Below are 23348 nucleotides of genomic sequence, written 5' to 3'. Positions count from 1 at the left end.
GAGGGCTGCCGCATGGTGTTTTTATTGAGCGCCGTAAGCGAAACCCATGAAGACCGCGCCGCGTGATACCTCGTACTATACAAGGGAGGCGCTTCCGACAGATGGCGACTCCGTTGCTCCTCGCCCCCAATATTTACTCCCTTTCACAATAATGAGAAACTGTAGTGAAAAATACGAGGCGTGCCATGGAGTCCGGGACTATACTCGAAGCTGTGCTTATCACTGAACAGACGACGCTCTGATTTAGAAGGCCCTGGAGCGTAGGAACAACGTGCACTTACGTGATGTCCCTATTGACTAGCTGAAGCTACTGGTGGCCTTCGCTGCAGTACCATTTTGCTGTAAAATGTAGAAGTTGTGAAATTTCGTTGTGAAACGGAAAACTTCTAGCAACGATAAGGTGGGCAGTGGGCAGTGACAACGATGACGTAATATGTAGGCTTCCTTGGTTGTATTTTGATCGGTGACAGAAAGCACTATGGAAGATTGCCGATTTATATCGTGGAGGGAGTACTGTGTATACACATTGCCAGACCACATGGGTGGTGAAGCAACCTTGGACGCCAACGAAGCTCTCAAGAAATATCATTGCCGGAAATCTTTGTCTTATTCAGAAGAACCCAATGAACAACGCTCTGTGTTGTTCAGAAATTTGTAGGACCAACACTAAGGCTAAGTAATACACTCATGCACAATGCGCCAATAACAACCATGTGAGTTTATTATAACTTGCCTTGGCAATTGATATAAGCCAAAAAAACAACAAAGAAAGGAAATATCTGGGTTGGGAGCACGACGCAGAACCATCATGAGGGATGAAATGTATTTTTTTCCTGCAGTAACAAGGATGGCGTGTATGTGCCCTTTTTCGTGTACAAGAATGGCTTCATATATTTTCCGGGCGCTCAGATCTGGGTATTTTTGCGCCATTAGGTACCTATCAAAACCTGGCCGACCCTTGCTACAGTGAACGGGGAGATTGCTGCCTAGAACACTGCTGCCTGGTTACATAAACTAATGTCCCATAGAAACAGTCTTTCGCTTCGAAATTGGTTGCAAATAGAATCATACAAAACTTGAAGGCAGTCCGTGTAGAACTGTGCTTGTCGGCATGCTTCAGAGCGAAAAATACGGCGCATCCTCTTGAAATGGCCTTAGAAGAGCGCCATATAAAGCACGTAGTAAATATCCGGTGGAGTGAAATAATTCTTGATCACAAACGTTTGGAGCCGAGTACTACAGGTTGTGAGTGCCACAAGGTCGACGTTTACGCTGTACGACTGCTCATACAAGGAGGAGGAAGAAAAGCGGAGAGAAGGCAGGGATGTTACCCAGAAATGCGTCTGGTTGGCTACCCTAGTCTGGGGGTCAGGAAAGAGGGAATAGAAAGATGAGATAAGGCGCAGCATAGAGACCGATCAAGAAGAAATGAGCATCAAGAAGGTAGAAACTCGTGCTGGTTGGTGTAGCATAGTTCAGAAATTTGTTGGACCAGCGCGTAGACAGAACGCGAGGAATAGGGAACACTGGGCAGAATTACCGCGACAGATGCAACATCTCCTTCTGACGCAGTACCAGGAAGAGCGTGCTGTCGCACATGTCTCCTTTTGTGCGCATAGGAAAGGCTTCGTATATTTCCCAGGCTCTCTGCTCTCACTATTTTCGTGCAGTCTATCAAAACATAGCTGACACATGCACTTGCTACAGTGGATGTAGAACGCTTCAATGCTATGGAATGTTCGATCAGACTCGTTTATACAACCACCTATAGGGGCTACTGTCAGAAACTCAAGACGCTGAAATGAAACACACAAAAGCGGAAGACCTCTGGCATTTTCGATGAGAGGTACAAAGCAGGTGTCACACAACTTAAAAAAAAAAAGATCGCTTATAAGGCAAGAGTCACGCTTCTTTTTTATGCTCCTAACAATTTGCATAGCCTCTGCAAAAAGAAAGGGTGAATCAAGAAATAAAGAGTAACCAAAAAAATGCAAGAGAAATCATGCAAGTAAGTATGTTGAATGCAATAGCTAAGTTGTGTACATGATTCCGCTGTCTTGCGGCCGTGGTGTTACGTAGGCGGCCGGACAGGTCGTTGTATAAACGACCGTCTGAGGGAACCCTCCACTTCACTGAAGGATTCACTATAGGGAAGAATCTCGCCGTGCAACTGCCAGCCAGGTTTGGATAGGTGCCAGATTGCGCTAACATACTGAGCGCAGGGTGCGTCACAGCAGAGAGTACGATCAGTAATTCTACGAAGCGCCAGGAACACGCCGCGCGGTAGCCCAGTGGTTGCGGAGTTGCGCTGCTTAGCTCGAGGTAGCGGGTTTGATTCCAGGCGTGGCGACCACATTTGCATGGAGGTGAAATGCCAAAAAGAAAACGCTCGTGTACTTCGATTGAAAATTACCTAATTATATTCTGGAGTTTACGTGGCAAAACCACGACCTGATTAGGAGGCACGCCGTATAGAGAGAGAGAGAGAGGGGGGACTCCGGAATAACTTTGACCGCCTTGAGTTGTTTCGCTTGTATCTAAGTCTAAGTACACGAGTGTTTTCCACATTTCCCCATCATCGAAATGCGGCCGCCGTGGTCGGGATTGAACGCGCTATACCTCGACCTCAGCAGGTTGTCCTACGGCACGCGCTAAAGAATCCTAGGTGGTGAAAATTAATTCCGAGTTCCGCACTGTAGGGCGTGTCCCATAATCAGATCGTGATTTTGGCATGGAAAGCCCCATAATTCAATTTTTAGCGCCAGGAATCTACATGACGCCGGGTACACGTACCTATCTATACTGTACGGAGTATGCACAGTGATGATCGGCGATTGATCCGAGTGAACGTTGTTTGAGTAAACATGTAGTACGGGCAGCATGGGGCTCACGTACGATGGAAGATGAATCTGCTATGGAATCTGCTATGTGGGGCTTTTTCCTTCACTGAAAGTTACTTGAGCAGTGGTGCAAAAGAAGCCACAGTCGAGAAGAACACGCATCACACACAAAATGCTTTGCATGTCTGGCGTGTATTTTTTGCGAATGCCTTCTTTTGGAGCAAAAGTAATGGTCAGCAGACCACAGCAGCTAGCCCAAGAACAAGTGCTTTTGAGAGAGAGAGAAAGAGAGAGAGAGAGATTGAAGGAAACGCAGGAAGCTTAACCATACACGCGTCCGGTTTGCTACCCTGCAAGTCCCTTTGAACTATACATTTCCCCATTAAGTAGCCTATTTCACACGCGTAAAAGAAGGAATAAATTCTTCATTTCGCAGAACATGTGAAATATGATATCAAAACGCGTGTACACACAAATAGGGAGATTTTGGTTGGTGAGCATACCGCTATGGTGCCCTTCGTTTCTGGTTCCTTTCACATTTTGCATTTAAAGAGCGAAAGTATGATTCAATATATACGAGCATTACTAGCTTGATGTCTTTGTTTTTGTGTTAAAATTTTAGTGTTCGATCCCGCCCCGTTTTTCTCTACACTACAATACGCTGCTGTACATGTGCCTGTTAAAATTGTCTGTGCCTGACTAGCCCACGTTACAAAAAAAAGTAACCAATTACAATTAAATTTACGTCACTCAGAAGTGTAGTTGATTACAGCGTCCAATTACTATCCCGCTAAACTAAAGTAATTGAGAAATTAGAAAAACGTAATGGATTACTACGTATACGTTACTTTTCTCGGAACATTTATTAACATTGTGCAAATGCAGTAAATAGAACGAGCTGGCCTGGCTCTTTCAGTGCCTCTTCTGGAGTACTTCCCACGATGTTCATCTCCGCTAATAATTGTTTTTCAAAATTTTCACCGGTCATGTTTCCCCGCTTTCTTGTGATGATATCAGCAGTGACTCTAAAAACTCACTGTATGCGCGCACTGGAGAAAGGGGCGGTGTTGTACGAACAGCTCTTGCATAAACTTGACGTTTCTGAATGCCACTATGCTCGCGTCTGAGACTTCTCCTCTAAAATGTGCAGTGCTCCATCATTTCTGGGGCTCGGAGTAGGCGCTCCTGGTAGGGTCAATGAAAGCCCGAAACAGTCGTCCGCACGTGATTTGCTGGCGTTAATGCCCGAGGTGGCCATCTCTGCCGAGCCACAGCGACGCCGCTTCTTTTCGTCGGCCAACATCCGGTGGGCATTGGGGAAACAAATTCTGCGCGCCCAGCAGGGCTTAAAGGACATCCGAATCTGCGAGGCTGCTGCGTGCGCGACCGCAGTGATTCTGCCGCAGTTCCCGGCAAATTTATGTCCTCAAAGCTGTGTCGTCTGTTGGAGCTTGTCTCGTAAACAACGTAACGCATGCAATTTCTTACTGGAGAAAGTAATTGAATTACACTTAACCTCCCCGAGTAAAACAAGTAATTGATCAATTACACAACTAACAAGAACTGGACTTGATTACAATACATTAATTACATGTAATTCGTTACGTGCAAGTTCGCGCTGTGCGAAAAAACGCGGTCACTTTTTGTAGCACTGTAGTTACCCCTTTCATTTCTCCCCTTCCTCTCCAGCGTTCGCGCGTCCCTACTGGCATGTCACATATAATAAGAGCTTTGTGTTCCAGCATCCACTATGCACTAAGTTTCAATGCATTATATCTGCCATGAGGCACAAAAACCGACGTTGTCCGCAACCAGTGGTGCCAAAAATCAATGTGACGTGATCAGCGTTTTGTATGACGTTAGTAGTAATAAAGAAGATGGTAAATGGTATAACAGCCTTAATTAGTAGTAATAATAGGTAACCACGCGTAATGATTTACCACGCGCAATAATTTTTTATATTCGAAACCATTACATTGGTTGGTAATGTTATGTAAACCATCCAATGGTAAAAATTAAAAACCAAATCACACTAATTGCCATACGATATTGCGAGCGAAACGGAGTTCAAGAAGTGTAATATAACAATCAGCGATCTCCTTCTAAATCATAAGGCAGGACAAAATCCATGTACAATGCGATGTACCATAGACCACGCCATATAAACCACCCAACCGGTGGCGCACGCAGACGTCAGCGATTTTCCTCTATAGCATTCCCTAGCACAGAGCTCTATGATGAATATTTTCTGAATTCAATGCGACACGTAATGATACATTACGACGTGTTGTTGGAGCGGCCAGCAGTGACAAAGACCCGCTAAATATATTTCATTCCGTCTATATACGTTCTATGTAGACGCAATAGAAACGCTCGTCATTACTTATCGTTTGCTATTCCGTAAGTAAGTTATAGAGCTGACGCTTCGCACTTGGGTCTCTTAGTTGGCATACTGCGCAATCACACCGGCCAAGTGATAAGCGCGTTGCGGCGGATCACTCAGTGCAGCCACCGACGCGGAGACCTTGTCGGCAGCTGGGCGGATGTCTGAACTGGGCCGGAAGCCCGCAGTACGCGCCTCTTGTGCGCGCTGTTTTTTGCCAAGTGATCGGGCGCAAAAAGGAGCCGCTCCCCCGTACCTACTTCATCGCAGTCGCGTTGCGTTACCACGCTCAAAAATACATGGAAGTCTCCGCGATGCATACGTGACGGGTCCCAGATACACAATTCCGGGGGTTGCCGCGGCCGGCCGTCACGCTGGCAGGAAGCCGCTCGCAAGGTCAAGGCGCTCGCTTCTCCGCATCAGGGATCACGCAACGAACGTCTCTCGCACGGGCTGCTTTGCGCATATATATGCACCCGACATGCCGCCCACCGCTTCCTTGAACAGTGAGCCACGGCAGACGCAGCTTGCCACGTTGTCCCGTCCCTTCATCCGCTTTCATCGCGACCGAGAAGACCAACCACGCCGAAAATGAGCAGATCCGCCGGTAGCCCGCTCAACAATGGTGAGTGCTACTGGACACCACGTGCATTGTGTTGAGGCATTCAAAGGAACTTCATAACATAGCCAAAACCGGAACCTAAGGTCAGATATGCCAGCGTTTTGCGGTGTAACAGAAATGGAAAATCGAGACGATGCTGAAACGGACCACAGGAAAACACCCGCAGCAGTCTTATGGGAATCACTATTGTGTAAACTATGCATATGCTCATTTTCTGCTCGTCTTCTTTCAAGGGACTGCTGGTCAAAATATCCTTCAACAAGTTACCACTACTTACGCGATAACCTTGGCTGTTAGTCTTCGCAACAATCGCGAACTATGTTGACAAAGCGAGATGCATCTAATGAGACAGATGTTCATTATGTGTCCCCCAACGTTGTCGTACGAGGCCGAATGTTTCCACAGGCACCGTCAACGACTCGCGTGCGCGAATTGCAAAGAGCAGTGCTGAAGAATAGTGTTTTTTTTTTTGGGGGGGGGGGGTAAGGGCGCCATACGGGCGGCCGTTGCGGCACACAATCGATGCTAGTGCTATCATTCTTATACTGTGCGCAGAAAAAGCCGCATACCACAAGAAATATCGTTTCTAATTCTCCCTTCGGGCTTGCTGTTATTGCCGTTATACGATGCGTCATACATTACTTAAGCGCCTTGTCAAAGCACCTTTTGAGGCACCTTTGGCCAAGTTTAAACCATGGTTGCCTACAGCAAACGAAGGAAGCCCGGCTACCTCTGACGTAAACGAGTGCTCGTCACCCGACTCCATCTACACGTAAAGACTCTACGGGACGCACCGGTGACGAATGTTTCCACATGCCTTCTACTCGAACGTCTTCAAGGACGTGCCCTCTTTTTCGGCCGATTACGCAAATGAGTACGTCGAGATTATTGCTTTTTCGACAAAGGTTTCATTTGGTCGCTCTCGGCATGCGCGGCACTGTAAGGTGCTTGAATTGAGTGGAATTTGGATGCGTTTTTGTCGCCTTATTTAGAGTGTCCCAATGGATGCTATGACATTTTTGCTCATGTCACCAATGCGCGGACTCGCGCATTCTCGCAACTAACAAAAGCGGGTCACGCATAAAATACAAATAACTTAACCTTATTGCCATGTCGCTTTTTCTTTTTTCTTTTTGCTGCTGTTACGAAAGTAAGCGAGATGCACGCAAGGAACAGTCGTACTTCCGTCCCCTCAGGTGGGCGTGACTTAAAGGGACACTAGAGGTTAATATTAAGTCAACGTGGACTGTTGAAATACAATCCCAGAAGCCTCGAAACGCTTGTTTCGTGCGAAGAAGAGATTTATTTTAAGAGAAAATGCGTTCTGAAGCGTCCGCGTACCTCTAGCGCAGTTCAAATCACCCGCCCTCCGATCGAGGAGTATTGACGTCATGGTCTCATAGTGACGTTGCGCCGTCGGTGAGTAAAACGACTCCCGCAGACGGCGCTACGGCTTTTCTGCACAAAACGCAAACGCGCGGCCAGAAACAGAGCCAAGACAGAGCCGACAGTAGCGCGAAAGCAGAACTGTGGTGGCTAGCGGAAGGGAAAGCGCATGACGATAAGCTGGTTCTTTATTTTATGACGCCAACTTCGACGCTCGTTGCAATGGATGACCCTGACAACGACACATTAGCTCGCGACGCTGGGCTCGAGTTCAGCCATTTAAGCACCGATGAACGTGACCTGCTGTTGAGGGCTCGCGCTACCGGCGTCGTTGCGTACTACTACGACGACGGCCTGCTTTGAAAGGCACTTCACGCGACTTCAGTAAGTCGGCGTTGAACTCGTAATCCTTTGGAGGAAAGTGCAGCGAGCACACTACGTGATTTCTCGGCTCTTTGTCAGCACGCTGTGGCAGAGGTACGGCACTTAACCACTTCGAACGGAGAGGTTCAGTCGTTGGCACACAGTGATAAGTAACATTGGATTCGCCGCTGCAACTGCCCTTGGCCAAGTTCCGCGGACCGTTCGCGCATCCCAGGACATCACATGGACGTGGCATTCTCGCTGCTTGTTCCAAATGCAAGTTTCGCGAGCCAGCAGGACCACCGCAGCACGACGCGATAAAGAACCAACTGAAACGCCAAAGCGCGCGCGGCGCAAAGTCGAGCGCGCAGAGTCGAGCGAAAACGAAACCTTTCGATCACCCATACTATTCAAGGGTAACGTCAAAATGTTATTTTTTCTTAGAATCAAATAGAAGTAGACAAGTAGCATTTTCTTCCCTCTTATAATCTAATGAAATTATATTTTTAATACGAGTAGTTGAGTACTAGTGACATAAATTATGATGAGGAGTGCTTTCGTCATCGGGCTATATACAGGAATGTCGCTGGGGGGTCTCAAATCGTGTCATGCATTTACCTCAATTTCTCGGTTACTAAAGCTCTGTTTGCGATTATATTGACGCCTTAGACGTTCCAGAGCATTGCTTTATCACTTTAACTTGACTTTCTGGTAACCTTTAGTGTCCTTTTAATTGAAAGAAAAAGAACAGAAGGAAAGAAAGAAAAGCAATAGGTAAGCGAAAAAAAAAGCTGCATGGGGGCGTAAACAAGATATGGGTAAAGGGTAAATAAAACATTCCTGCCAATTAATAGTGGATGTTTTAGCAATCTTAGCAGATAAGAGACTAATTGCTATGACAAAACATCAAATGAAACTTCCCTTCCCTGAGATGCAACAATTTGAGCGATCGATTTTTGTACATACTCATACATTTCTCAAAACACGTTACAATGTCTAACAGTGGGTCTCAGATGGAGTCGCAAAAGAAATAAAGAAAAAGAAGAAGGAAAACGGAAAGAAAGGAAGGAGCTAAAGACAGTTGATGCCTCTTAGAAAAAAGAAAGCTATAAGTGGCCCGCGAAAGAAAAGATGGACAGCATGCAGGTGTCGATACATATCCCTCTCATGGGGAGTGAAAACACTACAAAGAGGTGAGTACGTATCGTTCGCCGTTTCTCGCCCTTCACGCAGACACCTTGATCTAGATACGTGGCACAAAATATGCGCCTAGCGCGAGGCTATGCATCTCTTACCCTAGGGGATTTGCTCACACACTACTACAATACTGGCGCGCTGTTAGCATTCCGCTACCCCTCTCTACAGAAAAAAAAGAAAGAAAAGAAAGAAAAACGCGCTCATGATGAAGTGACCTGCCAGAGGATACATAAAAAAAACGGACTTAAGAAGTATAGCTCAGCTTTCTGATGTCAACATAAGCGAGTTGATATGGACTAAGAACCAGTGAAAACCGCAACAAATTCTACGAAACTATTGCCCCTTTCTTCCCAGTCCACGCACGAATTCGATGGGCACGAAGTCTATTCAGGACGACGCCTACTCCAAGCGCGACCAGGGTGGCTAAACCGCGCACGACCGGCGTCAGGTCGGCCAACTCGAATCACAGAATGCGGTTTGTGGTTGCGTATACGCGTCCTGTTTTCGTCACCAAACTTTCTTTTCATTTCGATACTGCTCTACGAGCACGCGTTGGTCATTTCAACGCCCATTTTTGCTCGACGGTGATCGAACTCGCAGCGAACACGCACATTTCCTTACATATAGCGTGTCATGATGTGTCTACTCAAGCCGCCCTACGTCCTCACGAGACACGATGACCGCTCGAAGGCATAATCGCTTTTCGAGTTGTTTTTTATTATGTACTGATATGGTGCTAATATATAATTTTTTTGTTGCTTAAATACAAAGGTTAGCTACTGAAATTAACACATTTCACGTACGTGGCGAAGTAACCCTATACACACGTTTGCCACGTTGAAAATTAATTTTTTTTTGTATGGCATGAACAGAGAGATGAAGATGTAAAATTCCGCCGTAGCTTGCTGTACTGAGGCCGCATCCTAAATTCTCGTGTCTGCTCGGGGTATTCTAAAAGTACTTCGCATTAGCTTTTCGTCGCATGTGACGACTCCATGGTCTAGAAAAACTTGTGTAACTTATCTTGAATTTTAATGGCAAGAATACGCTTAAATAATCTTCATGTGGTTACATATGCATCCTACATACCTGGATGAATATTTTACGCAATCGTTTCCGAGTTAATATTGAATTGAAGTGAAGGGAACTTGAAATATAATGTAAAACAGGAGGACATAGGCTAACGGTATTGTTATGGGATCTTATCGTGCGTGTAGCTCTCTCTCAAGCCCTAAGAGGAAGCTCTAGCTCAGCGCAAACTTCGAGTTTCTTATATTTAAAGACATGTGAACTGCAGAAATGCTCTTATTAAGTAATCGGTGGATGAAATAGGCTGCTGCTGCTGATGATGATGGGGAAGCAACTTCAATTAACATAGACAAAAAAAAAACACAGGTCAGGTTCTTTTGGTTGATGGTCGCACAATATTGATACGGATGCTGAAATATTTTACAAAGTTTTTCAAAGCACCAAGCAAACAAACAAACGAGAAAAATGAAACGAAACGTTTACAACTTCATTGCTCTGGAAAAAGAAGGATATCAATATTGTGCTTGATATTTGTACTTGCGCGTGCATCAAACTATACCTGACATGAAAGCTTAAACGGGAAATTTTGACACATCTCGCGTTGCTCTAAACTAAATAGCTATTGTTTCAATGTAGCTTTGAGAGTCTCCCATGAACTATACGTATGTTCAAATGCATGCGAACTGTAAAATGGTGGTTTAATACCCTCGAAATTCTATTATAAAAGCAGGGTAAATAACTCCGGAGTTCGAAGTTTCAAAGGCGTCGTTAAATATTCTTTTATTTCAATGGATTTTACTTGTTAGACGCAACTCATTTTTGATGGCATGAATAAAAAGTATTCTATTTAAGCGTAAGCACAATATTAAATTCTAACTCGGTGGGGGCTTAACGAGAGCCTTTCTGTACTTCACACGCATCTTAAAGAAATTGGAGTTGAGACCGAGCTGATGCATCTGTGTTGCCGAGGTGTGAGAGCCAGCTATTAGTAGACTCCGTCATACTTTACTTAATTATTTTAATCAGTGCTAACGGCTCAGTTTCCCATACTCTCACAGATTTGCTGCACAGGCTTAGCGTACAGGAACGCCGCGAAGCGAACGGGAAGCAGTACGGCTCAGTGTACGAGTCCATTGTAGAATTTCTAGCTACCTAGATGCTCAGTTTTCTTTTTCATGCTCGCGGAAGACGGCGTAACCAACCAGCTCTCAATTGCCATGGAATATTTAATGGTATAGTAGCAAGCGCTGCCCATCGGAACCTTACAGATTTCAGACTTGTCCAGTGCCTATCTAAAGTAGCCGAAATATCTATAACAATAAAGATGCATGTTGGGCATCGGGAGTCACAAAAAAGACGCAGTTTCGCTTGAAAGCGCAAGCATCGATTGCGATAGCATATTAGTAGACAGAAGTATGGATAGTAGTTTTATCGACCGTATAAGCTTTGAAACATTCGCTTACTAACTGAATTAACAACCATGGTGTCAGCTCGCACAAGCGAGCATGAACACATCAGACTCCATGAGCGCGGACACACGCTGTCAAAACGCTACCCAAGCGCGGCAGCAGCAGCAAGCGAAGTGACATTCGTCCTGTCTATTACTTCAACGTAAGAGCAACAAGAACACAGCGCGTACAAAGGTATGAGCCGTCTCCAGATCCCTTTCGAGATACGGCTCTCGCGACCCTGCGGAGTACGCACTTGTTGGCGCAGTCGAAGCCGCCCCTCCCACCTTCCTCCCGCGCTGCCTCCCCGTTTTCCTTCCTGTCGCACACGAGATTGAGCCGCGATCGTCAGTTCCCCTATACGCCGGGTCACGAAATACGCTGTTGCTGCTGGAGCACAACGCCAACCACCTCCCTCCCATCCCCCACGGCCTTTCGCGCGACCGAAGACGATGCGTTTGCTCTCCGCTTTCTTCCTTCGCGTGCGCCAGATTGAGTAGCGATCGTCGGCTTCCCTCGCGTCCTTAACTCGCACACACAATAGAGCATACGACGCGCGGCGACGCTGTTATTGCCATTGGACTTTATGCGAAACATCACGGCGACGCCGACGGCGCACATGCGCCTGGAATGTCCATATATTTGCTATCGCAATAAAACTCGTTTGCGAAACAAGGCTCAAGAAGGTGGTTCCGTTGGCCGCGTCTACGTGACCAAGGTATGGGGGGGGCAGTAAAAATGAATGTACAGTAGTTGCTCTCGCTTGTAAGTGAATGGCCTCATGTCAAGTACCTATTTTCTGGTTGCTATAATTGCCAAAACCTTTCAAGAACCCTTGACGAGAACTCTGATGAAGCGGCTCGTGAAAACTTCGCAGTTGCTAACGTTTCTCGTAGGAAAGTCCTCGGCGCGTTGCAGTTCTACAAGACTCTCTTTTGGTTTCTTACGGTGTCTTTTACCTTTGATCTCCAATCCGGACAGGACAGACTTCTATGCTATCTATAGTATTCACTACCATGTTCTTAGAGTTTGTCTCAGAATGCCGAAGGATGCGTCAAGTCCGGCAGCCAAGACTATAACCATTACTCAGGACCAACCTGTGACAATGCTCAATGGTGTCTAAGGTATATGTATGTGCACCTCGGACATCCGCATTCATTTCCACCGCTTCGCCGGTCTTCCTCCAGGCCGACCCTGCTTAGTGTTTAATGGAACGATTTGTGCGCATTGCGCGTCTCATTCTTCATGCTTTAAGTCACATAAATGACGCACGTATCCTTCGTGTGGCCTGCCTGCGTTTCAAAAGCACCTCATCATTTAGATAACGCAGAGGAATACTGACCTATCGTCAACGGAGGGTACGATGTGAGACATGCTGACCGCAAACAAACGTATGTTATTCCCCTTTTCACATGTTGTCTTGAAGTGGGTAGAATCGTACGTCTACAGTTTTCTTTTCTTTCGTGCGCGGGAGAAATATTTACGACAGACATGGCCAGTCAAAAGCCGAGGTTTGTGGTCTAAACACTGGGGAACAACATTGTAAGACAGCTCAAATGTAAATGAAACCTTAATTGCCTTTAGACCATGTGGACAAAGCTTAACCACTTAACTTTTACCTTGTTTACGGACAAGGCTTAACGTTTGCAATCAGTGGCTGTCAAGGTGTTCTGGGAGGCACGCCCGAACTGGACTCATTTCCTCGCAATGCAGGCAATGAATTGCCTATGCCTTTATGCTAAATGCACCAGTTTTTGTGCATTACACGTGCTTCTGAGCCGACTGCCATCCTTCCGTGTAATATATGACTGTACATGCATGCTAATGAAAGTAATTTTGTGAGCGGAGGATATAGAAACGAATCCCGGCCCTCTAACTAGCGCATCAGATGACTTGCCTGAAATGTTTAAAGTACTGCAACCTGGGCAGCCAGCTACACCTGAGCAACTAAATTACATCAGAATAATGGCAATCTGAAAACAATAAATAGTTTGACGATATTTATGTCAGATTAGACAAGGCAGAATCCTACTTCCTCTTTCCACATCGTGAACTTGGAATTATAAAACATAGAGACAGTAACCAATGATTGCAGTCTTCAGGTGTCTGAGCTGACTGCCCGCGCTGACGGCAGAGAAAGTAGATTCCGCAGATGTAACTTAGTTTTCTGCGTTCTTAATGATAAACAAAACTAGACGTAGCGAGATTCCAATGAGCTAATTATTGAGCACCGCCAAAAAAAAAAGAAATACTGCTTTCAATTGCAATATTCAAACCCGTGACATCGAAAGAGCGCACGGACTTGGGGCTACCCAGATTGTTGTCGAGCACAACCACTAGCAACTAATGGCACAGGACCTCAAAATAGTTAAGCATATTAAACATGACCCATCTCTTTTTAGAGTAGCATTTGTAGCGTCATACCTAAACGTGACTCCTTAGCTGCGTTGTCTCTTCGTCTTCTGGCAACGTCGTTCTAATAACTCAAACATGGTTGAATTCATCGGTGTTAGATTCTGAGATAATATGAACGCTACCCGGGAGTTTGAATGTCTTCGCAGAGACAGGGATAATGGCCCCTGCGGTGCCGGCGTACTCATCGTCAACTAAAATGCTCCTCTATGAGCGTGCAAACACCTTTAGAAATGATTTGGGTTTGCAGCCATGCCATCACACCACAACTGCTCATTGACGTGTGTTACCGCCTGCCAAACTCCGATAGCTCCTTTATATCTGATTTCCATGATGCATTGCACAGAGTAACACTGAGTTATCCTAACATCCCTACCTTTCTGTTCGGCAACTTGAATTTTCCATTAATTGACTGGTATAACATTGCCTGGCACCCAAAAATAAAAAAAAAAACAAAAAAAACATGGCTACTGAATTCATAAACACGCGCTTCGCTTTCGGTCTGTCACAACTCGTCACTCAACTTGCGTGCACAAAGAGGTGTCTTGCAGCATTCTTAAGTTCTTGCTGACGACACACCCTGGTAACTTTCCTTCTTCTTCTTAAATTAACGTCATTTGTGATCACGCTGTTATCCATGCTGCGGTTCGTTGTGATATGCTGAACAGCAGAAAATAAGAGGAAATTACTAACGCTCTAAGATAAAGCCAATGATGTCACCACGAATCACGACCTAACAGTTTTTTATAATGACTTTACCTCCACGTATACCATCAACCCTATACCGAATCCAATTGTCTCCTTTTAAGTCCAAGGTGCACCCGGCTTGGTGAAACTGCACATTCGTACAATTACTGAGTGAAAAGCCCTGTTCTCCTTGAATCAACATCGCTTTAAAACGTCTAAACAAGAAGAAAAAAAAAGACGGCTGTTTCGTTCAGCCAATTCCTCAAACTTACGGGTAGCCTGGGACAAATACGATGCTACAGTAAAAGAATATACGCCATTAACAGTGCAAACTAAACGTAATTATTTTTCCAGTACTCTCCCTAACATGCTTTAGGATAATAAAAAGCAACCTTGGAAAATTGTAAAACCCAATGATAAAAACTCTCTTTCCCTCCTTAACACTTCCGGATCACCAATTCCTGATTCCAATCTTCCAGTTGCCTAGAATACTGCCTCTTCCCCTATTTTTACTAATGAACCTAACAATGAACTTCCAAATTTTCTGTATTTCGGTTTTCCGCGAATGGTTGGAAATGAATTTAAGCCAGAAAGACTTGTGAATGCTATTGACTCATTAAAAAAATTCTCGAATATGCGGTATAGGCGGTATAAACGCCATTGTTCTGAAGAATACGAGACATATGTGCAGTCATGAAATACCTCATCTGCTCTCAGGTTGCGAACTTATCATCTATGAGTTTTTTTCCTCCCGACAAGCCCGGCTTTCACAAAGCTCACTACGAAAGCCGTGGCCTTTGCGAAATGAAACTAAGTTTATTTCTACATGACGTTCATTGTCACCTCGACCGTAACATTTCAGTCGATTGCTTTTTTTCTAAATTTTGAAAGAAAATTTGGTAAAGTACCTCTATCTCGTTTTCTCCTCAAACTCTCACCTCTAAACCTTCACCCGCATGCGTTAAGCTCGATTTAAGGTTTTCTAACAAACCTAAAGCAGTTCGTATATGCTAACTACACATCTGACCCTTCCCCTGTTCTGCACGGTGCACTCGAGCGCGTCGTTCTCGGGTCTCTATTATACTTAATATGCATCAAGCACATTACGCTCATTGTCACATATAAAATCCATCTTCTAGCAGACGACTGCGTCCTCTACCGCTCAATGAATAACCTGACTAACGTGTCTTCTCCACAGGATGACCTCTCGCGTATTGAGCACTGGTGCTACTTGGCTGATGTCGCTGAATACTAGTAAGAAACTACTAATTCCTTTTCATCGGTGCCCAAGCTATGCCTCACCCTCCTACTTACGTGTCTAAAGAATCCAATATAACTTCTGCTAGTTCGATCAACTACCCAGGCATCCACCTCTCCAATGCCCTTTCTTGCGGGCCAGCCAACTCACACAGGTTCGCTTACATTGAACCGTATTCCAGATTCACGCGATTCACGCATGGATCTGCCTTTCACGACGCAAGAGCTTGACGCGGCGCTCGCCCTATGTAATCGGTCGTCGTCGCCTGGTCCGGATGACATATCTTACCGCATGCTATGTCACCTTGGTGAACGGGCACGAAGTGCACTCCTTCATATCTATAACGAGTCCTGGCAAGAGGGCAAAGTTCCTCAAGATTGGAAGCTCAGCCGCCTGGTACCGCTTCTTAAGTCTGGCAAGTCTCTTTTAGAGATTACTTCATACCGACCAATTGCGCTGGCAAGTTGCGTTGGGAAGGTAATGGAGCGAATGATCCTCGCCAGACTTGAGTGGTATCTAGAACATTACGAAATCTACCCGGACGCCATGGCTGGTTTTCGACGTCACCGATGTTCTATCGACAACGTTATCGATCTGGTAACCTATGTTCAACACCAAAAGACGTGTAAGAGGTTATCTGTCGCAATGTTCTTAGATATAAAGGGAGCCTACGACAACGTTCTTCATGACGCCATACTTGAAGCATTGGAATCGGTGGGCCTAGGCGGTCCATTATATCGTTGGACTCGCAGTTATTTACATAGGCGGTATCTATTTCTTAACACTGAAGCTGGCCCAACCTCGCAATACTATACGCACCATGGAGTTCCACAAGGTGGTGTCTTGAGTCCCACGCTTTTCAACCTTGTACTCATTGGTCTCGTGGAACGACTTCCGAACACAGTTAAAATTTCAATGTATGCCGATGACATCTGCGTGTGGGCATCTGGTGTGACACGGCCGCAAGTACGCGCCAGGCTTCAAAAAGCTGCCACGTCAACATCGGCCTACTTAAATGAACAAGGCCTCAAGATCTCGCCAGAAAAATGTGCATTGGTCGCGTTTAGCCGGAAGCCAATGAGATCGTACGATGTCTCTATCGACGGTCAAAACATTCCTTATGTCAGGACGCACCGATACTTAGGAGTAATCATTGATCGCGACCTCTGCTGGAGTCCTCATGTGGCCTACCTAAAGAAGCGCCTGACGGATATCTCTAATGTGTTTAAGTTTCTTGGAGGAAATGTCTGGGGTACTTCAGTACATGCAATGCTGCAACTGTACAGGACGCTCTTTCTTGGGTATTTGCGATACAGCTTGCCTGTGCTGACCAACACCTGCAGAAGTAATATCCGTACACTCGAAAGCGTCCAGGCCCAGGCGCTTAGAGTGTGTCTTGGATTGCAGCGGTGTTCGTCCACGGCTGAAACCATTGCGATTGCACACGATTTCCCAGCCAAGACCCATATAGTCATGGAAGCACTCAGAGCACACGTAAGACACCTTGCTCGAGCCCCTGCCCATCATCTAGCCACACTGCCAGAGGATCGACCACGTGCTTCCTTTTGCGAAACTGTCCTGCCCTATCGTGCATACCTTCCATCGGGTTATACAGCTCCAGCGAAAGTTCCGCTTCCACCATGGTGCTTGGCTCAAGCAAAGGTTCGCCTTATCGTACCAGGCATACGAACAAAAGCCCAACTCTCGTCTCCAGCACTCAAGCAGCTTTCACTGCTCTTGCTGTACGAGACGTACAACGATCATCATCATCTGTATACTGACACTTCAACCACGGTGAATGGGTCTGCAGGATCGGTGATCTTTCCTGCAAAACCTTCCACCATAAAGATTCGACTCTCTCACCAGACTACATCGACTGCCGCGGAGCTTGCTGCTATTCGTTGTGCACTTCGTGTAATTTCTGAAGAAATACCCAAGAAATGGAGCGTGTTCACTGACTCCAAGGCTGCACTTCATTGTTTGGTTTCTGCCTTACGCCGAGGACCCCACGAACAACTAGCTCTAGAAGTCAGACTGCCGCTTCACCACCTCGTCGAGCAAGGACACGACATCACGTTGCAGTGGATTCCAAGCCACTGTGGCATAATGGGCAATGAACTTGCCGACGCAGCAGCACGATCTGCACATGAGGAGGGCTTGCAAGACTCCATTCCATTCTCAAGAACAGACGCTGCAACGAAAATTCGTGTGCTTGCAAATGAAGCCATCAAAACTATATGGAACACACCAAGCTTAAAGCATACACGTCTACACCGACTGGACCCATCCCTTCGACTTCTACCCCCATCTGGACTCTCTCGACTAGAAACAGCAGTACTTTGCCGACTGTGGCTTGGTGGCGCCTACACAAGATCCTTCGCCTTCCGAGTCGGTATGGACGACAGCGCGGTTTGCAGACACTGCGGCGGCGAGGAGACCATCGAACACGTGCTCTGCCACTGTCCTCAATATAGCGCGCACCGGCTGTCACTAGCGACCACGTTGGCACGCCTTGACGACAGGCCACTTTCAGAACAGTCAGTTTTGGAATGCCGACGTGAACTGTCGTCGCAGCAAAAGTCGGTCAAGGGTTGACTTTTCTACGTGACAGTGGCCTAAGACTATAATGACCCCATTTCATCTCTTTTCATATTTTTTTTCTCACGGTTTTATTTTTGTCACGCTCTTCTTTCCGTCTTTACTTCCCCTTTCCCTTCCCCTAGTGCAGGGTAGCAAACGGGAGGTTTTAAGTCTGGTTAACCTCCCTGCCTTTCTCTCATTTGCATCTCTCTCTCTATTACGTATAACCACATAATAAACTCCGCTAACCAAGCCTTTGGATACATAGGCGATAGACTTTCCATGATACCATCCTCCGTAAACCTACTTGCTTATAAAACTATTGTGCGACATAGTTTGAATATGCATGCGCCACCTTTGATCCCCACCAAACTAATCTCACTAAAGCTCTGGAAGCAGGCCAGAACTCTGCAACTAGAGTTATCCTTTCTGATTATTCCTACTGCTCTATAGCGTTTCCGCTCTAAAATCTCGGTTGCAACTGTCTACTCTCGTTTCTAGCTGTCCCAACGCCCACGTTGAGCCAAACGGCGTTGAGCCAAAGCTTTTTGGCTACTTTTGGGCTACCCAAAAGTTTCGCTTTTGGCTACATTTGGGCTATGTACTGCGAAGGTCAATTTGGCTACCTGTGGTTGGAGCGATCTGGCAACCCTGAGTCACCACCTATTTCTGTAGTGTTTCTTTCGGCGCACTGCACGTGACGGGAATGACCTCCCGAACGAAATAGTACCCATTCGTGATCTCCCGCGCTCCAAAAACTGTTATCGGGCAAGCAGACTCATCTGCATGATCAACATCGGTGCAATCAATACCACCCTTTCTATGGGACCCTTGAGGTATTTACAAATAGATAAGTAAATAAATAAATAAATAAATAAATAAATAAATAAATAAATAAATAAATAAATAAATATCAGCAGCCTGACAATAGTTTCCTGCAGTGTGCGCTTCTTAAATCGTACCCTTATCTCATGCAGGGCAGTTTTGGTAACCAAGTAATTCGCCTATACAGGCGGTTGGGTTCCCGTGCTCGCTGTTGAATGCGGTAGGGAAAAGTCTCCTCCTGAAGGTCGACGGCGTGACCAAAAGGAAAGCGCAAGCCACGCGTACTCTCACAAGGCCTGAGGTTGTATGCCTTAAGTAGATAACGAGAAGAAAGGGGGTTAACCGAGGGGCCCGATTTTTATTAGTCATATCATGAGAAGCCAACAAACACTGATACCAAAGGACAACACGGGGGAAATTACTTGTGCTTTAATAAATGCAATAAAGAAATGTTATATCAATGGAAATTAAAGTGGATGAAAAAACAACTTGCCGCAGGTGGGAACCGAGCCCGCAACCTTCGCATTTCGTGTGCGATGCTCTACCAATTGAGTTACCACGGCTTCGTTTTCCCATCCACTTTCTTGGGTAGTTATGTGTCCTAGTAGAACCCTGGGAGTGTTAGCCAGCGCCATCACTCACAGACCTTGGCGGCGGACGTGGAACGTCCTTTTTGCCACAGGCGTCACGACAACGTGATCTATTTGGGTGAAGGCAACCGGTCAATAAACCCACGTATGCTACCTGAAGGCATCAATGTTGCCGTATTCGAGACCCTCGTTACCCAAGAAGATCACTTTTTTTGAACAAAAGCAAGTTTTCTCATCCACTTCAATTTCCATTAATATATCGTTTCTTTATTTGATTTATTAAAGCACAAGTAATTTCCCCTACGTTGTCCTTGGTATCAGTGTTTGTTGGCTTCTTCTGGTATTACGTAGATAAGGTCACTCGCAAAGTGCAAGACGGTGCAAGCCGGCACGATAGGCCGATCTCTGTGCCGAACAGACTGGCGAACCTGCGTGCTCGCATGTGAAAGGACGGCGTACAGTCCTTGACAGACTGCCAAGAAAAGAAGAACGAAAAAAACCACGTGCCAGATTGTATGTAGAGTGCTCCAGTAATCTACGAGATCCGCTTGAAGTTTGGCGATAGATATATTTGACAAGGGGGGCGCTGCGTCCATATAGGGAACATGCCTTCAACGTCAAAAATAGGGATGTTGTGCATTTAAGTGCGCATGCCTCCTTATATGGATGCAAGTCTCGTTTTTGGGAACGCAGCGTCAAAGCTTCATCCATTTACTTCAAATAAACAATTGGTAGCTCGCGTTTTTTCTGCCCATATGTGTATTCCATTCGTGGGTGCCTGTTTCGCTCAAGAAATTACTTATTTACATGGTTATAACGGCGCGTTTTGAGGACAGGACACGGAAAGAATGCACACAGGAGATACGCAGAATCGGCGTCTGTCCTGGGTGCATTCTTTCTGTCTGCTGTCCTCAAAACATGACGTTATAACCCTGTTCCATTAAGCCAGCAACCAGCTAGCCCACCTATAAGTCTGTTACTTATTTATAGCCCAAAGGACTTGCAGAAGCAAGACAGCCTTGCAAAATTGATACTACACTTTTAGATTCTCGTGCGTGTTCTGTCCTAACATCATCTTAGGGAGCCCATACACACAAACGACATTTCATCATTCTGTGGCGAGTTAAATTACATACCATAAAGGCTTAGTCCATTGTTAAAACATCTGTCAAATAAAAACGAGCCATTCTCGCTTGTTTGTGCACAAGCTTCTACAGAAGCTACTTATTACGCTACAAACTAATGTTATTGCATACGCAGGCAAAATAAAAAAAATATTTTCGCTTTTACGAGGCTTCATTCTGCCCGGATGTGATATATATATTTGCCTTGCCAAGCTCTTTCTTTCTTTCTTTCTTTCTTTCTTTCTTTCTTTCTTTCTTTCTTTCTTTCTTTCTTTCTTTCTTTCTTTCTTTCTTTCTTTCTTTCTTTCTTTCTTTTGTGCAGCCAGGGTTGACACGCACGAAGTGAATTCATTTTAACGGAAAATATTTCGGATACAGTTTAGCATAACTCGTCGGGCTTCAGTAGAGACTTCGAGAACGTGAAAATTTTAACTACGCGGGGTAGAGACATGCGCGCCAATATATCGTCAAAGCACGATTACGTACTTAAGAAAGTCCGTTGTTCGTTGTTATCGCTCCTTTTAATTCGTTCACGTCGCGCCGCTTACTTGCTTTTGAGGCAATGAGGCGTGCAAGTCGCCCGACAGCTTGCCCTGACAGGATGACCTCATCGCAAATTCAGCCCGAGAACAAATAACAAGGCGAAATAACGTGCGCCCGAGAAGGAAACCGACGGTTTTAGAATAGCCTTTGCAACTAAACGTAAACGCATTACGCACGTGAAGAAATAGCGTCGTCCTCTCAGCGCATGCTCCGAATGTTATTGGGCTTCTGTGGTTTACGTGCACTATGCTAACTTACATTATTTGGCGAGTTTAACGTTTGTAATGTTTACGGACGCCAAGAAATAGCGTTGTCGAACATGGCGCCACCCATGGCTCCCGCTTCAGCGTGAATGCTCATGATGGCTACGCTCTCATTCGCGTTTATCGCCAGTTGATCGCCATTTAAATGAGCTTTCGCTTTCCCTAAACTCACCTGAAACGCTATTTATGAGCGAATAGCGCGTCCACTTTATGAGAATTGTGGCAACACACAGACATGATCTCGACAGCGGCTCTATTGCCAGACAAACTTCGAGCCCACGAAGCCACAGGGGAAGGGCCCTCGGTGCTCTGTTTTAATTATACGGTCGATGCTTCCGATGCTGCTCTAGATATAAAACATTTTTTTACCGAAGGATTTCGCCCTATAAGTTTTCAACCTCATGTACGTTTTTGAAAGGAGGTTGAGTAGTGTTGCGGCTGGAATTTTTGTCATCAGTGCGGAATTATAAATTACATGTGAAGACTCAGCACCAAGTGAAACGAAAAATGAAGAACAAAACAAAACAAAAAAGGGTGGAGGGCCGTATATCTGGGAGGTTAAGTAAGATATTGTTGTGTGCTTGGCAGTTTTAAAGATCCCATTGTTTCGGGAGACAGTTTTAATCACATTAAAAACAAGTATTAATGCAGTTTCTTCCACTCGACCCTCCCTCGTTACCTCCCACAAGATCAATATTTTTTTCTCCAGAGGTATGCGCCATCAAACTCGCCCTTAAATATGCACTGTTGTTCTACTTCTTTTTTTAACAAAACGCTCGTTCATGCATTGATGCACAAAAGTAACTGGAACGCCCATGTAATTCGTCGGATGATTTCGGAAATAATATCTCGAAACTGGTCTCACCGGCTACAATTCGTTAATTGCCATGTGTGCCGTAAAGTAATTAATTAATGAAGAAGTTATTTAGTAAATTTTAGTTAACTAGTTGAACGTGTGTTTCGATTTATCATGCGTGTAATGCATGCGTCTTCGAATGATACAGCTCAAGGTCAATAATCATACTATCTACCACTGGCGATTTCCTTTTTTAATTTCCGCAAAACTTATAAATACTGTAACCGTAAAAAACTTATAATACTGTACAAAGCTTATAAAACTTATAAAAACCCTGTATATTTGCGGGCGTGTGTTAATAGTAGAACTACAGCGAAGACAAAGAAAATAAGATACGCAAAACAGGTAATTAAGTACAGCGTACAGAGTGATACGGCGACAGCTAGCCGTTGTTTGAAGTGTCGCAGCTGGTTACGAAAACAGAGCGTGCCTGCCCATGCAGGTGAAGATGCGTGTACGCCGCTTGTGACGAACCTCCTATTGACACGTATACTTCGGGCCGCCTCACTCACTCTCTCTCTCTCACACACACACATACACGCACATATATATAAATGAGAAGAGAGTGGGTCAACCGAGGGGCCCGATTTCCTTAAGCATATCATAAGAAGCCAACAAACAGTGACACCAAGGACAACGTAGGGAAAGAGCTACCGCCGCACCGTTTCCCCATCTACTTTCTTGTGTATTTTTTTTAATTATGGGGTTTTACGTGCCAAAACCACTTTCTGATTATGAGGCACGCCGTAGTGGAGGACTCCGGAAATTTCGACCACCTGGAGTTCTTTAACGTGCACCTAAATTTTTTTTTTTCTAAGTACACAAATCTAAGTACACGGGTGTTTTAGCATTTCGCCCCCATCGAAACGCGGCCGCCGTGGCCGGGATTCGATCCCGCGACCTCGTGTTCAGCAGCCGAACACCATAGTCACTGAGCAACCA

The 23348-nt window shown here is 45.5% G+C and overlaps 1 protein-coding gene across 1 annotated transcript in view; it reads left to right on the top strand.

Annotated features, from left to right (window-relative positions):
- Window positions 1-4081: 4081 nt before the first annotated feature.
- The window catches only part of LOC139057550 (uncharacterized), a 180462-nt gene continuing 161195 nt past the window's right edge, over window positions 4082-23348 (top strand). The window contains exon 1 of the mRNA XM_070535967.1: window positions 4082-4146. Within this exon, the coding sequence (XP_070392068.1) occupies window positions 4082-4146 (65 nt within the window). The remainder of the gene's footprint in view (window positions 4147-23348) is intronic.

The sequence above is a fragment of the Dermacentor albipictus genome, chromosome 1 (genome assembly GCF_038994185.2).
Source record: "Dermacentor albipictus isolate Rhodes 1998 colony chromosome 1, USDA_Dalb.pri_finalv2, whole genome shotgun sequence".
Classification (NCBI taxonomy): Eukaryota; Metazoa; Arthropoda; class Arachnida; order Ixodida; family Ixodidae; genus Dermacentor; species Dermacentor albipictus.
The sequence above is the reverse complement of the archived record's forward strand: the minus strand, read 5'-3'. Positions and strand labels throughout refer to the sequence as shown.